The sequence below is a fragment of the Haliotis asinina genome, chromosome 4 (assembly GCF_037392515.1).
Source record: "Haliotis asinina isolate JCU_RB_2024 chromosome 4, JCU_Hal_asi_v2, whole genome shotgun sequence".
In the NCBI taxonomy this organism is placed as follows: domain Eukaryota; kingdom Metazoa; phylum Mollusca; class Gastropoda; order Lepetellida; family Haliotidae; genus Haliotis; species Haliotis asinina.
In genome coordinates this window covers 25,810,721-25,838,500 of record NC_090283.1, presented here as the reverse complement: position 1 = coordinate 25,838,500, position 27,780 = coordinate 25,810,721, and the positions used below count along the sequence as shown (strand labels likewise).

The 27,780-nt window shown below is 40.4% G+C and overlaps 1 protein-coding gene across 1 annotated transcript; it reads left to right on the top strand.

Moving 5' to 3' along the window:
- Nucleotides 1-12,351: 12,351 nt before the first annotated feature.
- LOC137282532 (uncharacterized oxidoreductase MexAM1_META1p0182-like) lies at nucleotides 12,352-27,148 on the top strand. The gene is made up of 9 exons (XM_067814290.1): nucleotides 12,352-12,385; nucleotides 19,769-19,899; nucleotides 21,290-21,385; nucleotides 22,713-22,851; nucleotides 23,205-23,245; nucleotides 23,832-23,901; nucleotides 25,318-25,354; nucleotides 26,054-26,114; nucleotides 26,984-27,148. The coding sequence occupies exons 1-9, from the start codon at nucleotides 12,352-12,354 to the stop codon at nucleotides 27,146-27,148; spliced, it is 774 nt and encodes a 257-aa protein (XP_067670391.1).
- The last annotated feature ends 632 nt before the right edge of the window (nucleotides 27,149-27,780 follow it).

Genomic DNA, 27,780 nt, shown 5'->3' with positions numbered 1-27,780 from the left:
TGGGTAGTTTTGGGAAATGATGAATTAACGGTGATATATGTACAGTGATTGGTGCGTGATGATTGGGTGGTGGTGGTTATGTTATGCTTTTTACATACATGATGTTGTGGGATAAAATATGTTTTTGGTTATGAAGATGTTGTTGATACATGGTAAAATATATGGTAAAATATGAATTGAAATGGTTTAAAAAGTTTACAAGGCTGCGGGAGGTGGTGACTGGGTTGCCGGTAGAAAGGATTTAGTATGGGCAGAGAGCGTGTAATTGGGCGCGGACGTCGGAGAAGACGCCCGCGCACTGGTTTGTGGGAACGTTAGGTGGCTTGCGGTTCAACTGAGAAGTAAGATGGCGGACGTGGCTGTAGATTTTATGGCGGAGAGTTTGTAGTTTTATATTTCATGGGCTATGGAGGAGTTTAGAATGAAGGTTTGCTATGGCGGTGAAGATAGGTTTTGGGTTAGCCGGGTTGAGTAGTAGGTGTATGTTATTGTGGTATTTTGGGGGTATTGTGCTGTGGAGTTGGGTGATATTGGTGTGTTGTTTACATGCAGTGAATAAGTGTGTTATTGATTCTTTTGTTTTGCAGTGTGGGCAAAGTCCATCTGGGTGTCTGTTTTGTCTGTATAAGTTGTAGTTGAGACTGATGTTGCCTGTAATGAGTCGTGTAATGAGGGTGTCTAAGTATGGGGTGTTTTAGACTGTGGGTGTTTTGGTGATCGGTTTTGTAATGATGGATTTGACCCAGATGGACTTGCTTGTGTTTATGTTTTGTGTATAGTTGAGTGTAGATATGTTTGTTTTGATAAGTTGTTTGATTTTCGTTTTGGAGGTGTGGAATGGAATGTGTGGAGATAGGTGGGTAGTTGCTAGTTTTGCTGTTATGTCTGCTGTATTGTTGCCTCTATTGTGTGTGTGTGCTGGTATCGAGAGTAGAGTAATATTTTTATTGTTTGTGAAGAGAGCTGATTTGTTGTGTGATTTGGTGGATGAGGTCAGAATGGGATTTAGAGTATTTGTTTTGAAGTTGTTTGATGGCTGAGAGTGAATCGGATATAATAAGGAAGTGGGAGGCAGGGAGGGTGGAGATAGTGTGGAGGGCTGTAATTAAGGATGGCTAGTAGTTCAGCTGTTGTATTGTTTAAGTGGTTTGTAAGGTGGAAGTTGGTAGTAATGGGAGGGGTTGTTTGGTCATGTATGCCTAGTCCTGTTATTTTGTGTGATGAGATAGATGCGTCTGTATATATATATGTGTGTGTGTATGGTTAGGGTAGTGGGTGTCTAAGTGGGTTTGGATGATGTTTGTTTTGGTGTGGGTGTCAGGTTTAGTAGTGGTGTTTCGTATATGAGTTTGTAGTGTGGTGTCTGTTGTGTGTGGTGGTAGGTGGTGTATGTAGCTTGCTATGGGAGGTGAGTGTTGAATTGTGTCTAGTTGTTCTGTATGCAGCAGACTGGACAGGTGTGAGTAAAATGGTGCAATATTTTTATTATTTTTAAACTTTTTGAGGGTGGATTTTTTAGTGTTGGTGTATTTTGTTTTTATGGTGTTATATATGGGGTTGTGTTGGGCCCCAGCCCAGTAATTGAGTGCAGTTTGGTTTATTCGTGTACTGATTGAAGGGATGCCTGTGAGTAGGAGGAGTGTGGATAGGGGGTTGCCAGTCCTGACCCCTAGGGCTAGTTTGAGGGCTTTATACTGAAAGGAGGTTAGTTTTTGGAGGTTGGTTGGGGAGAGGGAGTGCAGGACAGGGCGGTGTAGTCCAAATTCGACTGTATGAGACAATGGTAGATGTTTATAAGTGTTTTTGCTGGGTCCCCATGTAGTGCCACGAATACATTTCATTAAGTTTAAGTCTTTTTGACAATTGTTGACCAGATTATTAATATGAGGAGTCCATGTTAAGTGTTGGTCGAACGTTACTCCTAGAAATTTTGCTTCCTTTTCGAAATTAATTTTTTGATTGTTTAGGTATAGTTTGGGTGTATATTTTTGCATATGCTGTTTTTTTAATAGAATGTCCACGGGGTTTTTTTTGACATTGATATGGAACCCCCACTTATGGGCCCAATTTTGCAGATGGTTTAACATAGGCTTTAGTGGTTGCTTGTAGGACTGAGGTCGAGGAAACCCAAAAAGAAATTTCGTCTGCAAATTTGGCGGTAGTTATTTCAGGCCACGTTTCGGGGAAAATGTCGTTGATCATGAAATTGAAAAGGGTTGGTGGTAGGATGCTGCCCTGGGGGGTGCCATTTTCTAGAGGATATGGGTCCGAAAGAGTGTTGTGAGTTTTGACTATTATTTGTCTATCTTTAAGAAAATGGTGAATGAAATTCAGAATATTTCCGTGCATGGCATTTTCTTGGAGTTTTTTTATGAGGCCATTGTGCCAAAGCATGTCGAATGCTTTACTGAAGTCTATGAAAATGGCCAATGTGTATTGTTTCTGTGCTTGTGCGATCCTAACATCATGCTCCAAATGCAAAATGTGATCTTAAGTTTGTCGATTTGGAGTGAAGCCGCTCTGGTCCTGTTTTATGGGTTGATGGGATTGGATATGATGTATTAACCTATTGTTTCCTATAGTTTCCAGAATTTTACAAAGATGTGAAGTTAGTGAGGTTGGCCTAAATGAGTCTGGGGAGTTAGCGGGTTTCCCTGGTTTCAGGACTGGCACCACCTTTGCTGTTTTCCAGGAGTCGGGTAGGGTTCCTAGGGTCCAGATTTTGTTGAATAATGTTAGGGTGAGAGAGAGCATGTTGGGGGTAGTTTGTTTATGATTGTGTAGGTGATATGATCTGGACCCGGGGCTGAGGCTGTTTTATTGTGTTTGAGTGCTGCTTTAAGTTCATGTATGTTTATTGGTTTGTTGAACGGTAGATGTGAGTGGGGTGGCTCAGGGGTGAAGGGGTGGTGGTTTGCGATGTGTTGTTGGAAGGTGGGTGGGTAGTTGGTGGAGCTGCTTGTGTCCGAAAAGTGGGCTGCCATAGCATTTGCTTTATCTTTATTTGTGGGGTGTTCCGAGAGGTTGGGCTGAATGATTTTTTTTGGAATTTCCCTGTATAGCTTTAAATTTGTTTCACATTTTCCCTGAATATGATGGGTTGAGCCTAAGAAATGAACAAAAGTTTCGCCAATGGTTAATTTTGGCAGCCCTGATAACTTTTTTGGTATTGTTTCTGAGTTTTGTAGCCAAATGTATTTTTAAACGGTCCCTCTTAGCTTGGTTGAGGGCCTTTTTTCTTGCCTTCCTGGCATTAATCATTTCTGTGCTTCACCAGGGGACTGTTTTTAGTGCAGGAGAGGGCCGAAAGGTGGGGATGCATTTGTTTGTGATGTCAATTATGGTGTTTGTGTAGTTGGAGTTGAAGGTGTTTATGTCGTGGTTATATATGTCTTGTGTGTTAATCTGGGTGCATAGTTTAGAGAATTTTGCTCCAGTCTGCTTTTTTGAGGTTGTATTTTGTTTCTGTGGCTGGTGGTGGGGTGGTGTTGGAATGGTGTTGTGGTTGTAGGTGATTTATTGTTATTTTGATGGGGCAGTGGTCACTGCCCCAGGTGTCTTGATGTGCCTCCCATAGGCAAGCTTTTGCTAGTGTTGGTGTAGTTATTGTTAGATCTATGGCGGAAGGGAGTTGAAAATGAGATAATGGGATTCTGGTTGGTTAGTTTTCGTTAAGGGTGATAAGGTTTTGGTTGTCTAGCCATTCAGATAGGAGTCCATTTCGGCAGGTGAAAGGCTTGGTGCCCCATGATGGATGGTGGGCATTAAAGTCTCCGAGGATAAAGGTGTTGGGGGTAATGAATTTGGAAATGATGTCTAAATCTTTTATGTTTAATTTAACTGACGGGCGTCTATAGACGTTTATGAAAGTAAGATCTTCGTTTTTAATAGTAGTTTGTATAGCCAGGACTTCAAGGTCTAAAGTTGGTATGTCAATTTCCGAGTAAGTTAGTTTGTCAAAAATAAAGATACCCAGCCCCCCTGCAGGGGGACCGGGGTTATTTATGGGCCGAGGGCGGTCTTTCCGAATATAAGAAAGCCTGGTATTTTGAAGGCGTTTCTGGGTGATAATTTTGTTTCTTGTAAAAAGATTAGCTGGGGGGCAATTTTGTTTGGGGCGATGAGTGCCTTAAGCGCATGCCCGTTTGCACGGAGACTGTTGCAGTTCCACTGCATCAGAGCCATGATCGCAGTAATTTGGAATAAGAAATTATAAAAGATCATGGGTGGGGCACATAATTGTGACAAGTAGGATGAGAAGGCTAGAGTTGGGGGTGAATTATGAAAGAGTTTGGATAGCTATGAGTAGACTGGCTAGGGGTTTATGATATATGTTGAGTTTGTGAGCTATGGTGTGTATTTTTTGACGGTTGGGTTTGGGGTGAGGGCTATGGTGGTGATAAATTCTACGAGTATGTTTAGGTTTTGGTTGGGTTTTGGGGGGATGAGCGTGATGTTGGAGTTGACTGAGGGTGTAGTGGGGCTTTTGTGCATAAGTGTGCGGTGTTCGATGTTTGCTGGGTATGTGGGTTTTCTAGTGGTTGGGCGGGGGTTTGTTTTGAGGGTGGGTTTTGGGGGTGGGTGGGTTTGGTGGGGCAGTTTTGGGCCGGGGTTTGATTTGGGGGGTGGGGGAGGTGGTAGTTGGGGTGGGAAGGAGGGGGCATTTATTGGATGTTTTGGGTTGGGTGGGTGGTTGGGCCTTTGGGTTGGGTTGGGGTTGGGTGGTTGGTTTGGGTGGGTGGGGTGGGGGTGGGGTGGGGTTTGGGGTGTTTGTTGGTGGTTTTGGTGAGGCGTATGGGGGAAAGATTGGGGGTGAGAGTTGGGGAAGGGGAGCGTTTTTTGGCGGGAGGGTTTGGTTGGACGGGAAGGGACGTGGTATGGGGAGGGGGAGGAGGTTGAGGATGTAGATGTGTTTGGTGGTGTTTATGATGAGAGTGAGAGTAGAGAGTAGTGTGTTATGTGGCGGGGAACTGGTTTTGTCAGGTCAGTGTGTCTGAGGTGCTTGTTGAGTTTGAGGATTTGTGTCTGTTTTATTGGGCATGTGTTTTGATTTGCTATATGTCCTTGTGTTTTACAGTGTATGCAGTATTTTGTGTATGTACATTCTGTTATGTCGTGAGTGTCTTATCTGCATTTAGGGCATAAGGGTATGTTTTTGCGTGTGTCTGTGGTATGATTGTATTGATGACAGTGTTTGCATTGTTGTGGGTTTTTGATAACTGGGTAAACTTTGTATCTGAGTGCGCCGAATGTGATGTATTGGGGTAGGGTGGTGGTTTGAAATGTTAGGAATGTGATTTGAGTGTTTGGGTTTGTGGATGAGGGTTGTTTTGTGTTGATGGATTTGTATTGAAGTATTTTGGGTTGTGATGCAATGGTGTTGGCGATGTTGATGTAGTCTTGTATGTCTGTTTGTGTGTCCCGGCTATCTAGATGAATGACTCCCTGTACATGCGTAAGCCACCTAGGGTGTTCCCATCTGATTGATTTTCCACCTATGAGGGTTTTTTAAGGGCGTTTTGGAGGGAGGTGGGATCTGGGAAGGTGATTTTAAATCCCCTCCCGCAGACATATTTGTAGGAGGTGTTTTGTTTTTTAAGACAGATAGCAAATTTGTTGGCGGAGTAGGTTTGATTTAGAGGAGTATTTGTGTTTGTTGAGAAGGCCAGGAGAATTAACTTGTTGGTTTGGGGTGTGTGTCTTTTGCACATGTTTTTTGTGTGTCTTGGTGGTTTTCCAGAGGGGAGGTTTGTGGACGTTTTTTGTTTTGTTGTTGGTTGTTGTTTGGGTCTGAGTTGGATGGAGGTGAGTTGAGTTCCGGGATGGGCTGGTTGGGGACAATTTCTTCGAGGTCTAGACCAAAATCTATGGGTATGGGGTTGATATTGGGCAATGGAGATGTGAGTTTAGGGAATTCTTTGGTAGGGGTGGAGAAGAGAGAAGATGCAAGTAGTGGTGAACTCATATTGGGGCATGGGGGTGGGGGGCAGGGGATAGAGGGAATAGGGTCATGAGTAATGTATATACAGTGAGACAATTTGTAGATAAAAACATGCGAAGTTAATGATGGAGGGATTTTTTTTTTGCTGATGGCTATTTACAATTTACGTGATGGGAAGATATATTTGGTGAAAGCTATGTACAACTTTGGGTATAAAAAATGGGTAAATTTGACAAAGGGACTTGCCCCATGGGGAAGAGACCCCAGGCTATCGGTGGCCATGGCCGCACTGGTCGGCGACTGTGTGCGATCGGTTGTGATCGAGGAGGAGGTGGATAGGTTCAATATGGCGACGCCTTGGCTGGGGTGAGTGGTGAGGGCTGAGGGCTGAGGGCTGAGGGCTGAGGGCTGAGGGCTTGAGCTCCGTATCGTTCAACAATCCAAAATTGACAGTCAAACTGCACCTGCTTATATATCGGAGGAACGTATAGCAGAAGAATGAAGATTTTATGAAGTTGATATCCATAAAATCTTCATTCTTATGTATTTCACTTCTAAATGCCCTTCAAAGACTTGAACGTATAGCAGTTGTAAATTGTTGTCACCATTATCCCTTTGTTATTTCATCGGTTATTCCTGGTTGACACAATATTCTCACAAATTGCCTAATGTATGTCTGACTGAAACCGGACGGTGGTAATAAAAACACAAAGGCTACCGTTTCATTTAGCCAGAAGCATTTCAGATTGACCACCGACTTGTCTGTGGGATTATAATTAAGTGGTCAGCTTGTCAATCAGGAAGTGACATGCAGCCGGTAACTCCAGTGCAAACAGTCATCTATTGTCTACAGTATGTCTATGTCTGGCGGCATGTATTTTACAACCTGAGTGGGTTACTTCGTTTGTAAGAACGAAACATTGCAATATAGGTATTTGTGAATTCTTAGAATTTTGAATATTATAGTTATTATGCGTGAAATATTTGCACTACAACAGTAGACGCAGTGCTCTATTGTTCTATCAGATGTGTCGGTACGACTTCCGTACTGAAATGTGGCATCACTTTCATGTCATGCACGGACCTTTCAATTTCTTAACTATGTTCAATTAAAGGTGGCCCTGTAAAGGGTGTTGCAATTTGTTTTTCCTTCCATAAACATCAGCTGAACCTGACATTCCAACTTTCAAGCAACCTGATCTGCATACAAACATCGCCGATTGAAACGCATTTTTTTATTGTTTGAGCCAGGGAATCATTGGATCAACAGCAGGAACACTAGTTACTCTTGGCTTCATTCAGAATTTAGTTATTTTTTGGAGACTTTAATGTGAATTATTCAAATCCAAACAATGATGAGACAAAGAAGATAGTTGAGCCCCTAAAGACTCACAGTCTGAACCAAATGGTCAGTAGTCCAACCCACAAGTCTGGACACACCCTGGACTGGATGTTGTGTAGCGGGACCTCAACTTTTGTTAAAAATGTTAATACTGAGGACATACAGGTGTCAGGCTACTTAAATGGCGTGCGACAGGATGAAACCCTGAGATAATAAGTTTGAGATCAACTATCTCAGTCTGAGAGTCACCAATTCTCAGGAAGTTGGATCTGATCTTTTAAATTCGTCACGACTGTGTGACCCCCTGACGATGTTAAAGAACTGGTTCAGCTTTACAACAAGACTCACAGTGATGTACTCCAGAAACACGTTCCTCTCAGTTCCGAGAAAGTGAGTATAAGACCAGTCACTGACCGACGCATAGTCATCGCTAAGTGTAAACGTTGATCGGCCGAATGTCAGTGGCGCAAGTCTAGTCTGGAGGTACACTTGTCCATTACACCAATTCTACAATCACTTAATAGGCCTCCTGCAGAAGTCACGCTGAAATTCATGTGTCTGACGTACAAGACTGTGAAACAATCTGACTCTAAACTTTAAACTCACTCCTTCATTTGACCTTTTCAGATCCCGATTAAAACCCTATGAAAAAAAACAAAACACTATGACCTTTGAACTATGTGTCGCTTCAGCAAACACCTATGTATGGAATCGAGCAGAATACAAAAAAAAACAAAACACTATGACCTTTGAACTATGTGTCGCTTCAGCAAACACCTATGTATGGAATCGAGTCAGAATACAAAATTACGTTATCATTTTTATCAATTAATAGTATTCTTACTCAAATGGGATATGATGTGTCAGCCGAATCAACGAGTATGACCATTCACCACTTTGGACCAGCACAGGTTGCCGAGGAATAGGCCTTTCCCGGATCTTGACGTGTCCAGTAGAAGGTCTCTGGGTTGGTTGTTTACACTACATACTCTGGCACAGTGTTTGACACTTCTGTTATGCCGCATGTATCCAGAACACCACATTGAGAAGCCTGTTAACGTATTTGTTCACTTCCATATTAATCACGGACCATTCAAATATCTTTCGGACATCATTTTCTAGAAAGCAGGTTGAACCTATAAAAGAGCGAGGATAAGACGTGAGGATGTAGACCCGAGGCTTCCTTCTGCCTTGCGAGGTATCTACTTGTCCAGAATGTAAGTATGGAAGACGTGATGAGTCGGTTTTCACTTGTTTGGGTGGCATTATTTGTATTTGGAGAGTAATATATGGACAGATTGTATGGATTAACATCTTTATACAGCTGACGCGACGTTTCGATACAGAATTGTACCAGCGTGACAACGATACAAGAATCTGTATTGAAACGTCCAATCATGCGAATGAAGGAGTTATTAATCCATAAAGCTTGCCCTTGTGATTGTTTTCAGATAATGGTAAATGATAACACGACTATAATATGAATTCGTTGCTGGTGTTCCCCTATTTAATGAAGTTAACCCGACCTGACGTTTCTAACATTTGACCTTCCGGGTCATTCCTATGTAGAGTAGCTCGGGTCAAGCTGAACAAGCTGTAAATGGTTTAGTACGTTCTAAGTTTCCATGTTGAAATCTTGTGAAACGTTTTCTGAAACATATCGGCCTACACATGGAGATATATTTTTCCATGTGCAAAGAAAATTAAATACATGTAAGACAAAGCTGAAGCATTTAAATAATGATAAGATTTCACTTTCTTAGTAAAGTACACATACTGGTACTTTTTTGGTAGAGTCCCATTCGGGATCCGCGCCCGCACCCTCAGAGTCAGGCACCTAACCGCCAGCTCACAAAGTCAGCCGCTAGCCCGCTGCGCCACCCCAAGTCGCGGTACCAGTACTGTGCAACGCACCCTAACAACACCAAGCTATTCAAATCTACCCAGAATACAATCTATCTGCAACATATGTCATATTTGGGATTTCACTTTCTTAGTAAAGTACAAATTCTAGTACTTTTTTCGGTTGAGTCCCATCCGGGATTCGAACCCGCACCCTCAGAGTCAGGCACCTAATCGCCAGCACACAAAGTCAGCCGCCTAGCCCGCTCAGCCACCGCGACTTCCACAAAAATGAAAGTCGGACAACTGCTAGTCTAGACTGCGTACTTTGTGTACCTCTCTGATGAGTGTAAATTGGCACGGCTCCCACGGCCGAAAGCTATTACACGATGCCATTTAGAAAGTGGTCAAATGCAACATATGTCATATTTGGGATTTCACTTTCTTTGTGTGCTGGCGATTAGGTGCCTGACTCTGAGGGTGCGGGTTCGAATCCCGGATGGGACTCTACCAAAAAAGTACCAGTATGTGTACTTTACTAAGAAAGTGAAATCCCAGATATGACCCATGCTGGATTAGAAAACACTCAATTCAGCATGTAGACTATAACCGGACTTTGTAAGTTAGGTCCACTGATGATTAACTGCCTGTGACTTGGGCTGAATTGAAGCACTACACGAATTCACATAGTACTATATTATTGAATGTAGTTTTAATGCCAAATTCGCTGTTACAAATACCACACACAACCGTATGAAACACGTATGCTCACTCATGAAACAGCTGTGAAAACACGTCCGTATATTACACATGTACTAAGTCGAAATCTGCTGACTCATCATATAGCTTTCTCAAGGTCTTCTTTGCCGTGAGCTGTTACTGTGGGACATTGTCACTGAACAAGATCGCATTTAGTTCGGTTATCAAGCACCTGCCAGTGTCACATATGGATGGATGATGCTCATAATATCATTCATTTGTTTTAGTTATTTAGCTTGGGTATTGATGTGAAACACACAACCACTCAGAACACATATCAGTCTGTTGTGAAAACATGAGCGTATATTACACGTATGTCAAGTCATGTTTGATTGTCCTATATTGAATATAGCTATCTCAAGCTACACCAAGACAATTCTAACAATATAAATTAATATATATTTACACTCTGACACAGTAGTACGCCTAATCCACGCTATGTTCACATTATTGAAAGATCAGTTTGTGGTCTCTAAAGCATGACACAGCACGTAGGAAAGATTTATAGCGCTGGCGATACACAGTGTACAGTGAAGATTCGGGTTTTGTGTCAAGGTTACACACAATAGCGGACGGAGTCCACTTACTCGCAAAGCAAGCGCAAGCTGTATGTGACCACGCCGGGTGTAGCTGTGGTGATATGTTAAACTGACTCATAGTCGTGAAATACGTAAAAATATAATTATAACAAATGGCCTCTGGATCAATGAATTGCAGCTGCCATGGCATTAAGAGGCAATGTTGCGCTCATCACAGGTGAGATTTGTAATGGTGTAAGTTTGTATTCCCAGTGGTTGGTATGTTAGGCACGCTCATTAAAATAACATTGCTCCAGGTGTGAGTATTTGGAGGATGTTTGTATGCCCGGAGATAGGTAAGCAAGACAAACAGTTGTTGTACGAGTAGGTGATGAGCTCATTTTGATTTAGTTTAGGTTACGTTACTCGTTCCTCATAGTGCTGAAGGACTTTGATTCTAAACGGTCAAATAGGTGTCTAATTTCACTTTATGTACGTTTGGCCATATAAAAATGTGCATGTGAACACATATTCTATCGAGAACCCACGCGTTAATGCATGTAATGATGATAGCCACCTTGAACCCAATGTCACTCAACAGTGCACATTACCAGATACGATGAAGTCTTTTTTTCTAAACACTTACTGTGATATTTTAATACCTGAATCATTAGCTGTTACACGCTTGAAAACACGTGTAACTCTAATCACACACGCGGAAGCACATGAACACACACGTATGCGCGCGCACGCACATGAGCAAATTCTTTGAAACGTAAAATGAATGTATAAGTTCAGCCAGGTCGTTCTTCCTTTCAGGTTCCAGTTCAGGGATTGTGGCAGGAATTACAACAGTATTTGCGAGAGAATGAGCCAAACTGTCACTGACTGGTAGGGACGAGAAACACTGGAGGAAGTGGCCAAGATCTGCAAGACGGAAGCTTCTGAAGTATATAGCAGTCAATAGAGTCAGTGAGTGAGTTTGCTTTTACGCCGCACTCGCTACATGGCGACGGTCTGTAAATAATCGAGTCTGGGCCAGATAATTCAGTGATAAACAGCATGAGCATGATCTGCGCAATTGGGAACCGATGACGTGTCAACAAAGTCAGCGAGCCTGACCACCCGATCCCTCCAGTCGCCTCTTACAACAAGCGAGGGTTACTCTCAAACTATTTCCAAGCACGTGTCAGACTGCGTCAGATGGTGTTGGACGTTGATCATATCATCTCACTATGCTTTATGCTAGACATACAACCATTCATTCAACACACACATCAAACAGACCTGAGACTTCGTGCGTTTGTCATATGTTAACGTTTAAATCCACGAGGGACAGACACAAAGGAATGTGTTTACATAATACCATATTAGGAAGTGGTGAGATGTAGAATTCGTTATATTTGGGATTACATTTTCTTAGTAAAGTACAAATTTGAGTACTTTTTTGAGTTGAGTCCCCACATTCTCTGAGTCAGGCACTGAGACAGCGCACAAAATCAGGCAACTAGTCTAGACTGCTGGCTTTGTGTACGCCGCTGATAGGTGTTAATTGGCACAACTCCATACAATCCAAGTCTACGGTTAAATAATGCCATTCTAGAAAGAATATATAGACAAAAAGTTGAAAACTAAATCTTCAACACATGGCACATTTATACACTAAATCTTCATACACCACACTTGAAGGATCAGTTTATACTACCTACCCATAGGCAAAACGACTGAGGTCAGTGACCGTACAGTGAACGGTGGAGAATCAGGTTTTGGTGTCAAGCTGAGGCAAAAATAACACAGTGTATTTAACCCCAGCACAGGCAAAAAACATATAGATCCATGTGACTTCGCCGGTTGAGGCGGTAGAGATATATTAAAGAACCTCGTTGCTGTGAAAAACGAACAATTGTAACTAGAAGGTGCATAAGCTGGATCAGTCAGTTCCCGTTGTCATGGCATTGAGAGGGAAAGTAGCACTTATAACAGGTGAGATTAGTGTGTGTTGTGCAGGATCCGCATCTAATAATAATGATAATGGCCATTTGGTATGCGCTATAATCCACTTAGTGAACGCTCAAAGCGCAGGTGGAACAGGGAAAGAATTAGTGTGGAAGTCATTTATCACAGAAAAGACCTAAACGTATCTAACAGGGATTAGCAACAATTCCGTGGTATGCATAAACGGGAATAACAAGAAAGATCTATGTATTTGTTGGAGGAAGCCAGCTGTGCACGAAGTAAGGCGATATAAATAGTTGATAAAATTCATGATTAACAATAGCTCAGCTACCAAACGGGCATCCACGCCATGTCCAAGACAGACGTGTAGTTTATAAAAGACACCTTGTTGATGCAGAAAATCATGTGTAAACGTCGGGTTGTGCACTCCTGTGAGGTGCAAAGTTGTCTGTTTGTAAGACCTGTTACTCAATAGGGAGATAATGTCTTTGTTGTCGTGCTTTCCATAAACGTCAGTTTGAGCCTGAGGTACCCACTTACTTGAATGACCTTGTGGCTTTCAACAACCTGTTCTATATACAACTACACCACGTGATGGTAGTGCAGGAACCAGTTTTGTTTATCAAGAGGTACAGGATACCAGCTTTTTAAAGATTATCAAGAAGTCTCAGTTTAAACATTCCCTGATCCTACTCCAGGAATACTTCATCCTTCCCCCTGATGATAGATCCTTTCCCAGGTGACACATCCTGTCCCCAGATGATAGATCCTATCCAGGGTGACACATAATAATAATGGCCATCAGTTATGTGCTATGTCCGCATTTTATGTCCGTATGCTAATGTTGTTAGAGGTTATCCACCAGATGAGTGAGTGAGTGAGTTTAGTTTTACGCCGCACTCAGCAATATTACACCTATATGGCGGCGATCTGTAAATAATCGAGTCTGGACCAGACAATCCAGTAATCATCGCAGAGCATCGATCTGCACAATTAGGAACCGATAACATGTGTCAATCAAGTCAGCGAGCCTGACCACTGGATCCCGTTAGTCGCCTCTTACGACAAGCATAGTCGCCTCTTATGGCAAGCATGGGTTGCTGAAGGCCTATTTTACCCCGGGACCTTCACGGGTCCCGAACACAGAGCTTTACTTCCAGCAACATATACAGTACACTTAGAATACTAAGTCTTGAGATTCTTTTGAATTTAGGTTTTCTATAAATATAACAAAATTCAAGCTATGTCTATGAAGTTGAAGTTATTTGTGAAAGCCCTAATCAAGAGTGACCGAACTCCAGTGACTATGCTGGGACACATTAATAAACAGTGTTGTGAGATCTTTGAACTGTATTGAAATATGTCTTGTCAATCCCACTGACATTCGCCATATGTACCTACCTAGTAGTTTTAAGTGGACCTACCCAATTTAGCATGTTTCGTTTTAATAATGTGGTCTCCAGTTCTAGTAATTCCCGTTTGACCGTCCCGGCTTTTCTTCGTCCGAGGTTTTATGGGGTATTCTCCTATTTGTCAGACCAGAAATAATCTACAACAGGGATGGGTCACTCGCTTGTTTTCTTTACCATTTGTACTAATTAGTATGCGCCTCGTCATGCTCCAATGCACACAGTGACCTGGTTCGTTTCCATCGGAACTTCGGCTGCGTTTAACAGTACTTCAGCCAGTTTACTGTATCAGCCGCATCAGTCGAAATTCAATGAATGAATGAAGAGCAAGAAGTATATGTGAATGAATGAGAAAGAAATAATAAAAGAAAGAAGTACATATGTGAATGAATGAAAGAATAAATGCTACACCACGGCCATCCCTTCCAAAACATGCTAAAGAACGCAAAACTATCGTTAGATGACATGTGTTAACATCAGCTTGTTATCGTCTCCATGGTCAGACATAACAATGGTAAGACAGGTTAAAACAACAAACTATCTGGTTGACTGCACAGCTGCTTGACGTAGTATACCCACATCACCTACTTTTCCTGCGTAACCTTCATCTACATCACCATCCTTAATATACTGAGCAGAGAGCACAGGAGGCCGTATAGCTGTAACCACTGAACCGTGGCGTCTCTCTGCACCCAAGTTCACAAGTAGGGGTGTCCTTCTCTACCTCTTCCATTAATCTATAAAACATCTAACAAGCTCAACGCATGCACCTTTTTACTAAAATGTGATGTTATACATAATCATAAGAGTATTTTTATGTATTATTCAGTTGATAAATTATTATTTTATGATACATATATGTATGACATGCTGGACAGGTATAGGGCATTTTGTGTTAATTTACCATTCCCATTTTCATAATGCTTAAAAAAGACACTAATTAATCTATCACAGAGTTTTGTCATTCTTTCACTCCAACATGGTTGCTAAATCCCCTATGATCATAGTATATGGACTCTCCCATACCCAGTTCACCTAATCCTGAGAAATCAACCAGGCATGACATACCAACATCGCCTAATTAATTTGCCGTACATATCGAGTAAAAAATACATGAATTGGGAGGACACCCTGTTAACTAATGGGAGTGAGCCTTGTAGGGAGTACCCTCACTCTCACAAACCCGCATATTGAGGAGAAGCGGCCGTGTTTGTCGGGGATTCTTCTGGCTTTGCTAAATAAATCGTACATAAACATATCAAATATTTTGCTTTGATTCTTTAACTACCCGCATTATGACATTGAGACCATTCTGATTTATCGTGTAAAATACGATTGAATAGTTTTGAGTTTGAAGCTTGACATATTTTACCGGTTTGCCACTTTAGCACTCTATCCTTTTAAATGTCGCGTGCATAATTTGGTGTTTTTTAGTATTCCATCTATTTGTTTAAATTAATTGATTTATTTGTTTTTGCTTTGTTTGGGTTTTAAAGTTTGACGTTTGACGAGCGGGACGTAAACAAGAACATATATGGAGCCCCTGCATCAATACATATTTAAGACTAAAGTGTTTGAAACATTACTCTAGACCACTATTTGTACACAACTGATGAAATGTACCTGAAAGTTCAAGGTTCATAAGAACGTACAGGGCACATTTCTCCTACCCCATTTAAGAATGTCCATTTCTGATTGGTTCACGTGGCCTTGCGAGGGAGAATAGATCATTACGTTTTACCCTGCCACGTGGGAAAAGCATGCATCCACGGCAGTCAGTGAACTGTAAAGAAGTGGTTCGAATCGACTATAGTTAGTACCATGTTAATATAATACATGATTTCAGCTTGTTTTGATGCTCTATTTACATAAAGTGATATTTAAACATTCGTTATGGTAAATGCGGTGTAGCAAAGTGATGAGGAGTATGCGGGGTTTCTTCGTCCCATTTCATCCACCGATGAGAATGGTGGTATCCTCTTTTGGTTTTCACCCGACTGTGGATACACAACAGGACTGTCGAAAGGCAGTGGAGTGTGACAGTGCTCAACCCTGCTCTAATGACACCCGGAACGTCGACTGCCTTGGAGAACTTGTGCCCGAGAATAGCAAAAGACTCGTGTCTACTCTAATTAACGAGCTAAAACACATACACAAAGACATCGGTGAAAGAATGAGCTGTGGAACCAATTCCTGAATGATAGTCGTCGCACGAACAGTAGTCGAGAAAGTTGGCATCATCGTGAATCGAGGGTCTGTGGGCAATGTAAACTGCATATTGTAACACAGTGGCCACAATAAAGAAGAACTTGACAGAAGGCTTCAGCGTCTCAACGACCAGCTTCAAAGACAAGAGATTTCCGTAATGAGCTGTGCTCATCAGACTGTCTACTTCGCTCATAGTGACCACATTACTGTACTGTATAACGCATTTTGTTTTCCTTCATGTCCGGAGCGTCGAACGCCGTAGTGTTGACGCCTGACGCCTTACGTAATACCCGAAACGTCGAATTTACAAAATTTTAAATTCAATTTTAGACAGTCCAGACAAGTTGTTTGTTTAAGGAGTAAGAGGATTATGAGGCATGGTCGACTAGATTTCTTTGTTTAACTAATCCCACACGGCCTTCACCAATAGAAGGAATGATTTCTGTTCAGTTTTGACAATGCTGTTCTCCATATGTCTCTGTTTTCTCCATACATCTCCATGTTGTTGTATTTTTGTGTGTTTTGTAACTGTGATTGGGACTGGTGAATTTCTTTACAGTACCTCACCCATACAACATATAATACAAAATATAAATGAAGCGTGTGTCGTCATCCATATGAACTATCATATAATAACATGCGTACATATCATTACGTCAAATACAACTATCATATAAGTAAACATGAAAAATAGAGTTACGGTTTGTTGTGTCTGACTAGCTCTTTGTAGAAACACTGAACATTTGTGAGAAGGTTTTTGACAAGTTAATTAGTTTCCTGTTAAAAAATTAAAAATCAAGCTTTGTGTTTTATGATACAATCGTGGACGACGGATTCAACTATTTTCTGATTTTCACAGTGGATAAGTTCTTTTTTGTCCGTTCACCGAAGTCATCAAAGACCACATGTGAAAAGGTCAATCTTCAAGCAGTAAGGAAGACCATGATAGCGTATGGAGTACTTCCTTGGCTTGGTCATCTCCTCCGTTACCCCCTCCCCCGAATCCACACCCCATCAGGGCGTGTAGGACTTGGTTCGGTGGATAAAAAGGGACTCCTATAACCCCATATAATCACAATGCTATAATTTGTCGTTTTTGTGTATCCGGTTTTATGTATTCTGTAATAGTGTACAGTACTGGTGAAGTGTTAATCAAAGCAATATTTTGCTTGCTAAACGAACCAGATTCTTTGAGAATCAAAATATGTTTTAAGCACATTTCCAAAATTGAAACACAGCATGCACACAATAACTAAATTGGAAGGAATATCGTGCCGGACAAGGTTTTCCAGAGCACATGCACATAAATGTCAATGTCTTTCAAAGACTAATATGTGCAGGTCTTGCAAAAGGACAAAGCAGGTATGCTTGACAAAGTTCTTGCAAAGGAGGTTTATACACAACACCCAAACCAACTGGTCAGCTCGACGCCTTATAAGACAATCAATTGGAGATTTCCTTTGAATGTGAGATATTTGGCTGCACGTCTTGCGCAATCAGTCTTTTTAATCCATATTCACTCACGAACACCTGTTCCTTTCAAAGCTGGTGTCACCTAATGACCTAATGTGATCCATGGATGAATTGTGTATATGACAAGTAAAATACGCTTGAAAGCGGCAGCTGTTTTACTCCAATAAACAAGACCAGAGGACGAGACACGACTTTTTCGGCGCAAATTGTCGTAGGCGCTTTGCGGAAATTACGTATGTGAACGCTGAAGAAACAGACAGCGTCATCGTTCCGTTCAGTTTTCATTGTCTTTGCGAGTTATGCTGAGATACTCAACAAACTGAGATAAAATTCAGAATGATGAAAAAGTGGAAATCAGTGTGTGGATTAGAACTTGAAAATCACTTATGAAGTCTCTGACAAAGTAATATCTGTTCAGGTCATGATAATTTGAAAAAAAACCAGAGAAAGTTCTATGGATATACAACTTCTTATAAGGTAAGCAGCATTTCGGCGTAGCTGTTAAACTCGTTATCAAGAAAGGGATGTCTACGGGGTAGTCCTGTAAGTTAAACCTTTGTTTTGGGTCGAGGTCAAAATCGTTTGGTGTAGTGACAACGGCGTTGTTTTAAGGGATTAGACAAGGGTTTTCTATAAAAAAAGTAAAATGTGTGTCCTCAGGAAACGAAATGAGACACGTGTACCAGAATGTAAGTGAATCGATGTTAGCGAGTTCAATCAGTGACTTCAGTCAATAAAATGGACTTTCAGTTCACTCCTTCCATTAGTAATGAGTTATTTAGTTTCTTGCAAGGTGAATGTTGGAAATGACAGTTTTCATTGTCATTTTAACAAACTTCAGTTATGGCAAATGCGCTGCTATACTTCACGTTTCGTCCTACTTATTCTACGGGAAGATACCTTTGTGTAAACGGTTATATATGTTCATTTTGAGAAATGGTTAAAAGGGAGAATGTATCTCGCGAAAATGAAGTTTGAAAGACTGCAGATCAACAGTTCCAGTTGTCTCAAGTCAGAATGCTGAAAAAGTGGAAATCATTGTGTGGATTAGAACTTGAAAATCATTCATGAAGTCTGTTCATGTAATATCTGTTCAGGTCGATGCACGAGCGAGATTAGTCGAATTAAGACCGGAATGATTTCATTTTTGTTTTGTCATGATACTTATAAACACACTTTCATTCATAAATTTACAACCTCCAAGACAATAATAATAATAAAAAAACCTATGACAATTTAAGTGGAAGGTCAGATTCTTGCACTTGTTACAAATTAGTGGAATTAAGTCAAAATGCGTTGAATTGTGTGCCATGATACTTATAAATATATCCTCATTCATTTACAACCTCCAAAACACAGGAAAAGATGTGTTTTGAGTTAAAGTAATTATTCTGGCATATTTTTAAAAATTCGCCCTGAATTCGCAAAATTAAGTAAAAATCAGTTGAATTTTGTGTCATGATACTCATAATGGCACTTTCATTCATTTACATCCCCCAAAACATTAGAAAAGATGGAGTGAAAAGGAAATGTTTTCGCTCATGGGCCAAATGTTTTCCGCTCATGGGCGAGATGTCTTTGAAAATCGGTCTCAATTAGCAGAAGTCAAAATGAGTTGGATTTGTGCCATGATACTCATAAATATATCCTCATTCATTTGCAACCTCCAAAACACAGGAAAAGCTGTATTTTGAGTGAAGGCAAATATTCTCGCCCATGGGCCAAAATGTCTTTGTCCCATGGGCGAGAGTTTTTAAAATTGCTCTCATTTAGAGGAATTAAGTCAAAACGAGTTGAAATTTCTGTCATGATACTCATAAATGTACTTTCATTCATTTACATCCTCCAAAACATTGGAAAAGATGTATTTTGAGTAAAAGTAAATATTCTCGCCCATGGGCCAAATGTTTTTCGCCCATGGGCGAAACGTTTTAAAAAATCACTCTAAATTAGCCGAATTAAGTCAAAATAAGCTTAATTTCGTGTCATGACACTAATAAGTACACATTCATTTATTTAAAAACTGCAAAGCATGGAAAAAACATGTATTTTCAATGAAAGTAATTATTCTTGTTCTTGGGCCAGTATGTTTTTCACCCATGGGCGAGATTTTTTAAAATCGCTGTCTTTTAGCAGAGTCAAGTCACAACAAGCTGAAATTTGTGTCATGATACTTATTAACATTTTTTCATTCATTTACAACCTGTAAAACATTTATTCTGGACGAAATTAAACACTCTCGCCCATGGGCCTGTCCACTGGTCACTGTTCGCCCATGGGCGAGCGAGTTTAAATCAAACTCATTCACTCACTCCTTCAGGTTCCAGTTCAGGAATTGGAGCAGGAATTGCAGCAGTGTTTGCAAGAGAAGGCGCCAAACTGTCACTGACTGGCAGGAACCAGAACAATTTGGAGGAAGTGGCCAAGAACTGCAAGACCGAAGCGTCGATCGTAAATAGAAATCAACAGAGAAATCTTGAACTCATGTAGAAAGCCATCTGTATTCTCATTCCCTTAATTCTATGCCCATCTTTTCATAAACACATGGTCCGTAGTACCCCAGGTGTCAAGACTGACTGCCAGTTAATTCCTTAACTAACCTTTAGCTAATTTCCTCAATGGCACATAAAAGAAGTTCACATGCATGTAGAATAAATGATTTTCAATATGGTGCTAACTGCCCGTTTCAGGATGTACTCACAAACATCAGTTCATAAACACATGGTCCCAGGTGTCCTGATGACTGCCAGTCGTGTCCTTTTGACGGACCTTGACAGAGTACAGCAAGAAATGTTGCGAATACTGTCGGAGTGTTAACTCCCTAAAGGTCACATGCAAAGCAAAACACATCTTTGCAGATTCTGATACTTTTCGGTATGGACTTACAGAACCAAATTATCAAAAATGCAAACTCATCTTATTAAGTTGAAAAACAACACGATGGAGAAAAGCACGCAAAATCGCAGTTCAAAAGATTGCCCCCCCCCCTCCCCCCCCCAAAGACAGGCAGGTGTGATACTTGTACACAGGACATTTGATTATATTTGTGGATTGCAAACAAACAGTTAGTGCATCTTTACTTCCCGGATGACGGGGTCGGACGGAAACCGGAGCAAACTCAGATTGTCAGTTTCAAGTTTCTGCTTTGTACTTGGACGAACGACAGTTTTCAGCCAAGTAGTCTTTCGCATATTAGTATATCTCAGCATTTGTTGATTGGATCGGAAGAAAATGCACAGAGCATGCATTTACAAAACCCTGCATCTCTATATACATCAAATATGGATAACAACTTCTATAATTGTATATGATGCGACGTTTCGATATGGATTTTATATCGTTATCACTCTTGCTTGACAACGGTATATGGATCCATACCGAAACGTCGCATCATATATACAATAAATAAGGTGTCATCCATAAATAATCTTACTTTTTAATTACTCACCATACTTCTAAATGCCAACCAAACATGTCTCTATATACACACAATAAGTTTCTGCGTATCGGCAAATGAACCAGCCAATTAAAAGTCTTCTTTACACTTGAGTGCATAGTCACTCGCTCTGACCGGGTTCGGTCTCCAGGGTGTTTCGTTTCGAGAGATGAAACCCAAGTACAAATATCGCACTTTTGATTCGCGAGGTTACGCTTATATTTTTGTTCGTTTTGTTTTTCACAGTTAACTTTGTATATTATACATATATGTCATGAATAAGTGAAAATTGTGTTTTAATTATGTTTGCTAGTTTGTTTGTTACCTCTAACCTGAATAGAAACAAATAATATTTTTCCATAAAGATATAATTATTTTCAATGGCGTGTTTACTTTCCGTTTCAGGATGTTCTCACAAACGTGGGTGACGTCACACAGGATGCTTTTAGAAAAACTCTGGTGGGAGCAACTATCAAGAAGTTCGGAAAAATAGACATACTGGTGAGAATATGCAGTTACATTAGAAGGGCTGGGCGGGCATACCTTCTGTACCACCAGAAAGAAAAAAATGCAATATTTCAGTTTTTTTAGATAATCCGCCACAGATGCAGCTGAACATATTGCTTGAAACTGACGGTGTAGTGTCTTGATAAAACCACCCATTTTACAGTGGCTCGTATGCAAAGACAGCACAAAAATAGCAAAACCAGTGATAAAGCCAATGATAATGTTATGCAGTGGGGTGTCTACAAGGCGCAAGCACCAGTCAGCCACTCTTAAGCTAATTCATTCTTCTCGTGATAAATAAAGGTTACTGCCCATCACTTCTCCACCACGTGCTTTGTAGATTTCATATTGATCCATATTGTAATGATACAATTTGGAAAAATGCATAATGTCACAAATCAGAGATTTCTGTTCGCTGCCAAATCATAACAGACTGAGAAAAGAATTCATGTACTCCCATCAGGGATCGGCAATCAGTACTTGGGCCATTTCTATTCATTTTCCATGTTTTATTCGCGATCTTGACTGCTTTAGTCGACTGTTGTTGATGACATATAAATTAGGCATAGCTTCTTAAACCCTTAATAGGTTTGAGATGTTTTTAACACAAATCGTACAAGGTTATATGTCTGGACAATGCCCTTCTCAAAATGTACACCCATTCCTAAAACCTTGTGCAGAATCCTGGATGGTAGAAAATGAAATAACTTTACATTTGGAAAGTATCCAGCCCCTGCAAGAGTTATTAAAAGAATTCAGAAAGATTCTCTGTTTTATAACATTCAGAACAACAGACGTAAATCGTACAGAAAGGAAATAGCATTATGATTTATGTCTAAAACACGAACAAACATTTCAAGTGGCATTTATCCAATGACAATATGAGGGTGGAAAAAATATTTTTCAAAATTTCAAACTCCTCTTTACAAAAGCTTTACATACGCAAATAAGACATGCAGCCAGTAGTAGATCATCTTTACAAAATTTGCCTAGTTACAGATCTATCTTGCAAATGTCGTAACCCACGCTAACTGACTGTTAATAAAATTCCATTTTGATGTACAGGTTGTAAGGTCATGTCCTTTTTTACCCTCTGTGACGTAAAATAATCCACTGATTACACGGAGGTACCCTGATCCAATAAGTTCAACATGTATGGGTTTGATGCCATTCAAGACATCGAATGTTCACTGGATACCTGCTGGATACCATGTCATAACCTATGCTCCTATTATCAACCACACGTTTCTCGGGAATATGTTCTCAAATTGCTGGTTGTTAAAGTCAGCAAGCAGCTGTGGTATCTTTTGACCGTTTGTAGGTGAACAATGCTGGGATCGCAGGTCCAGGCCCGCTGCAATCGGTGACCAAAGAGGTGTACGACAGTGTGATGACCGTCAACTTGGAGGCACCTGTGTTTTTGACACAGTTAGTTGCACCGTATTTGATTGAATCTAAAGGTACTTTCTTGTGAGCGAGTTGGAGTGGATAGTATTGCCATAGGAAGTTTTAGACCTGGCATTATTTTTAAAGTAGAGTGATTTTTGAAGACAATAACATCAAAGCGCCTCACGATTTAGGTCGAAACAATGTTTCAACAGGAGGATATGCTTGGTGTTGCAGCCACACATTGTTCCACAGGAAGGATATGATTGCTGAGAACATATTGAGTACTCAACATAGGTGATAACAAAAACATTTCCAACTACCTACAAATAACATGTGAAAATCTAATAAAATATTTTTCTGTTTTCTTCAGTAGGATGTTACGTGCGCCAGTCGATATAAGGTTTAACATTTCTTTTTGTTTCAGGATGTGTGGTTAATATTTCAACTTGCGGCACGAGTACAATTGTGAGTCTGATTCACAATACGAATCCCCTTCATAGTTGGTCCATTTAAAAATAAGTCATGCATATCACACATTAAAGGGCAGGTGTGACGAAAGTGAGTGTAGAGTGATTAAATGAAGAATAAGTAATGGCTATTTAAGTTTCTATTCTTTTGTTGTTGAGAGACTCAAAAGAAAGCGAGGGAACGTTATGTCAACTTGTAATGCCTCCTTACAAGTTTCATTTGCCTCCTTTTGCCAAGTTCCATGGTTTGTTGGTTGTGTCCAATGTACACAATTTTTCTATCATTACCCCATATATCTACATCTAGAAGTACACCTTATAAGAGAGGGTGATTACATGTGTTCAGTTAATGGTACCTTGAAAACTTGAAAACCCAATCTCAGATGCAGTCTGATTTTCTCAGGTTTAAGAAATAAATAAATAAAAATATTTTGGGTCATTACATGATCTTATCCTGATGGCCCCTTCGTTGTTTTACATACCTGTAAGAACTGTAGAAAAAAATCTAAAAAAAACCCCACCTTAATCAGTTACTTCCATCTGCCATGCAAAGACCGTTCAACTCAAACTTTCCTCCCATGCAGGTTCCGGGAGTGGGTGTCTACGTCATGTCGAAGGCGGCCTTGGACACATATACAAGATATCTTGCACATGGTAAAAATCGAAAACGTCTCCGACAACTATGTGTAGCCTACCCATGTGAGGTGATAGAGGTTGCTGTGCAGACCGTTGTTGATGAGGCATTCATTAATCGTTGACTGTAACAGAGCATTCGAATTTTGACAAGACGCTGTACATGTAACTACACCTAGCAAAATCCTTCATTTCCATTATTTGCAATCCAGCCAAGGCAAAGGAAATGTATGCATGATATAGGTTACGCAATTTACTTTGTAACTGCCACTTCAAAACCATCTTTACATCCATTATACTCCAGACCCGTGAAGGTTCCGGGGTAGAATAAGTCTTCAGCAACCCGTAGAAATTGACTGTGCTTGTCGTAAGAGGCGACTAACGGGAACGTGTGGTCAGGCTCGCTGACTTGGCTGACACATGTCATCGGTTCCCAATTGTGTAGATCGATGCTCATGTTGTTGGTCACTGGATTGTCACTCACTCCATTATACTCGAAAGGATTTTTTCTGTAGGTAGGTAGATAGTTAAAAGGTCATACGATTTCATTTGTAGGGGGAAAATACTATACTAGGATTCCTTTTGACATTGTACAGAAACTGAACTTCTGAAATATGACAGTGGCTTTAAACCAAATCAGTCATTTGATATATAATAACGTATTGGCACAAACAACTCTTGAAAAACAATTCGTAAAGGTCACGTGCAACGTAAAACAAAACTTTGCAGATTCTGACACCTTTTGGTATGTACTTACAGAAACAAATCATCAAAAATGCCAATCCAACATACAAAGTGAAAAAAAGCCCGCCAAATCGGAGTTCAAACATTTCACTAATTTGCCGCCAGCAATAGGGACGCACGAGCAGTGAATAGGTTCTCGGAGCTTGAAACAGTATGCCTGTCCGGAGTATGAGGTCCTGAGCAGTAGTCTTATCTTGGTTGTATACACAAGTAAATAATCTACTCGTTACATTCAAGCAAATTAGGTTGATTGTGATAAGCAGACTCTGTCGCGCAGAAAACGCACACCTATATGTCTGCCTGCCTGTCTGCTAATGACAATATGCAATGCACAACTTCAATCATTGACCGCATCCAATTTGAAATTAACACCAATCGGACTTCTACGCCATAATCAAAGAGCCGGCAAAGCGTATCTGCAAATGAACCAGTAGCCAAAGAAAAGGCTCCGTTACACTTGTAAGCACGCTCACACGCTCTGACTGGGTTCGTTATCGCGGCTGCTTCGTTTCGAGGGAATTTTTGGTTGCATGTGACCTTTAAACATGTCAGATGAAAAAAAGCACTCTATATCACCCACCAAGATGGTTCAGAAGGAGCTATACCTGCCACAGAAGGCATAAAATAAAATGATAAAATATTCCTGAGCTACCTTAATAGTAAGCAAATAAACATCTTAATTTCTTTCTACAGAAATGGTTTCACACGGAGTACGCGTGAATGCAGTCAAGTAAGTACACAAAGAACGGTAACGGGTATGCAGAGAGGAATGTTGACTTGTTTTTATCTATACAATGATATCAATAATATTTAGCATGTCTTCTGGCACATGTAACTTCATTTGTTGTGATTGTATTATTATTATATTATTATTGTATTATTATTTATTCAACGTCAGAAATGTAATACTAGAAAGTACTGTTGACTTGCTTTAGTCCGCTAATGTTGGATGTGTGCATATGTTGAGGAGGATGATTAAACATCGATGGAAACGTTTTAATTTTGATTCATTAAAATTCCGTTTATTGCCTTTGTACTGATCTGACTAATACTCACCGTGTCTTTTTTCACATATATTTCCATTTAGTTATGATTATTGTGTTTGTTAAGGGTGAGTCAATACTATCTATTTTGTAACCAGACATGTCACAAGTCTTATAACGTTAGAGCATCGATCACTCCATGCATGCACACGTTCAGCTCAGGAAGCAGGAAGTTGGAACTGGTAAACAAGAAGTAGTTCAAAACCATTAAATCAACACATCATTCGGCATTTTGGTTACACGCAGGTGAACACTTTCTGTCGGACTGTTAAACACATTATTACAGTTGATAGTGGTTGTGTGCACTGACAGATTAGTTGTCTTTTGTTGTTGCTGTTGTATTTGGCAAGATTTTACTATTCACAGTGTTGATTTCAATGTTTCAGCCCTGGTTACATATCCACTCAAATACTGACTCGCCAGTTATCGAAAGAAGAATGTGCCCAGGTAATGTATTTATGCTACACATCCAGCAGGTAAACAGAGAATCAATAATGTGAACACCCTTGATGTACAGTTGTCATATATTGAAAATGAACTTGGTCATCGGGTGAGTGAATGATAATTGAACGTCATATCGCCAGTATTTCAGCCATATTGTGATAGCAAAAACGCTGTGTACTAAGGATAAATATATGTACACTTATTAGAAAACCTGTCTGCGAAGGACAGTATTGTAACATATTCGTTTCGGCCATGATCCTACATTTGCTAACAACAACGTTTTGGAACCACGCATGCTCAGTGGGTGTTACCTGTATCGCGCCATGTGGTTGAGCCGCTTAAAGCAGAATATACAGTTGGAGGTCAGTATGACCGTGCCGTTGTTATTACTCCATGCAATACAAAACAACCATAACTAGAATCTTCACAAATCGATTCAAAACTAGTTTGACTTCAGTGTAAATGTTATATTATTTCAAAACATCACAATATGACATCGGGCTATACATTGTCAGCAACTGAAGTTAGATATTTGGCCTTCGGGTCATACTTAGGTGCTGTTAATACATAGCCGACATGTTATTTGTCCGAGAAATCTCGTAGTGGCTGATTGTTATTCAGCACCTCTCTCAGCAATATTCCAACTATATGGCGGCAGTCTGTAAATAATAAAGTCTGGACCTGACAATCCAGCGATCAACATCTTGAGCATCAATCTAATCGTTTCTCAGGAAGAGCATGGAAAGCTGAACACCAATTCTAACTGAATTTTCACAGGTCTCGAAATAAATGTAAATCAGTTTGGTGTTCGAAAAGAGCCAGCCCAACAGGATAAATAAATGGCATTGCTTCATTCACTCACACTGTTCCAGATGGAGAGTGCCGTGATCAAGGCAACGCCAATTGGTCGAGCGAGTACCCCTGAAGAAATTGGTCAGATTGTGGCCTTCTTAGCCTCGGATAAAGCAGCCTTTGTGACTGGAGAGTGTTTCAAGGCGGATGGTGGGTTGTCAATGACGACCCCAGCCCTTGCATAATGCAGACTGTGTAACGAGCATGTGATGTGCAGCAAACAGACTGGACAAATATGTAATAATAATAAAAAACCTATGTTTACATCAGTAGTGACCCACCTTTATGAGAACATCATAAACAGAACGTTCATAAACTAATAAAACATCACTTTAACATTTTCTTCGAGTTTACAGTGAGGAGGGATAGTTGATGGATGTTTTTGGCACTAATTTTGTTCACGTTGGTCATTGACGAAAGGAATTCGCCATTCTATTTTACGGATTATAGCATGTTATTCCAGAAGCCAGGTAACAAGTGTCCCGATGGCAGTTTCAGGGAGTCTTGCCATCTGGTCTAGCAATTAGCCTATTTCGGCTATCCCGAAGAATGACTTTTAAACATGGCGTACTGATTATGTTCTGCGCCTAAGTGAGTGAGTGAGTGCATGCGTGAGTGAGTGAGTGAGTGAGTGAATGAGTGAGTGAATATTTAACGTCACACTGGCAATGTTTTGGCAATGTTTCAGCCATATCATGACGAGAACATTTATTACTGAAAAGAAATATATGCCTACTATAAATACCTGTCGACAAAGGACAGTAAAAGAACTAGAACATCACAGTTATCATTAAAACTAGCGTGGAAAGTTACAATT

What these genes read in the sequence shown, in the direction of transcription:
- LOC137282532 (XM_067814290.1), top strand. Translation starts at nt 12,352, where the DNA reads ATGGCATTGAGAGGGAAAGTAGCACTTATAACAG. An exon ending in TACAAGATATCTTGCACATG is followed by an intron (nt 23,902 to 25,317) that starts GTAAAAATCGAA and finishes TTCTTTCTACAG; the next exon opens with AAATGGTTTCACACGGAGTA. An exon ending in CGAAAGAAGAATGTGCCCAG is followed by an intron (nt 26,115 to 26,983) that starts GTAATGTATTTA and finishes ACACTGTTCCAG; the next exon opens with ATGGAGAGTGCCGTGATCAA.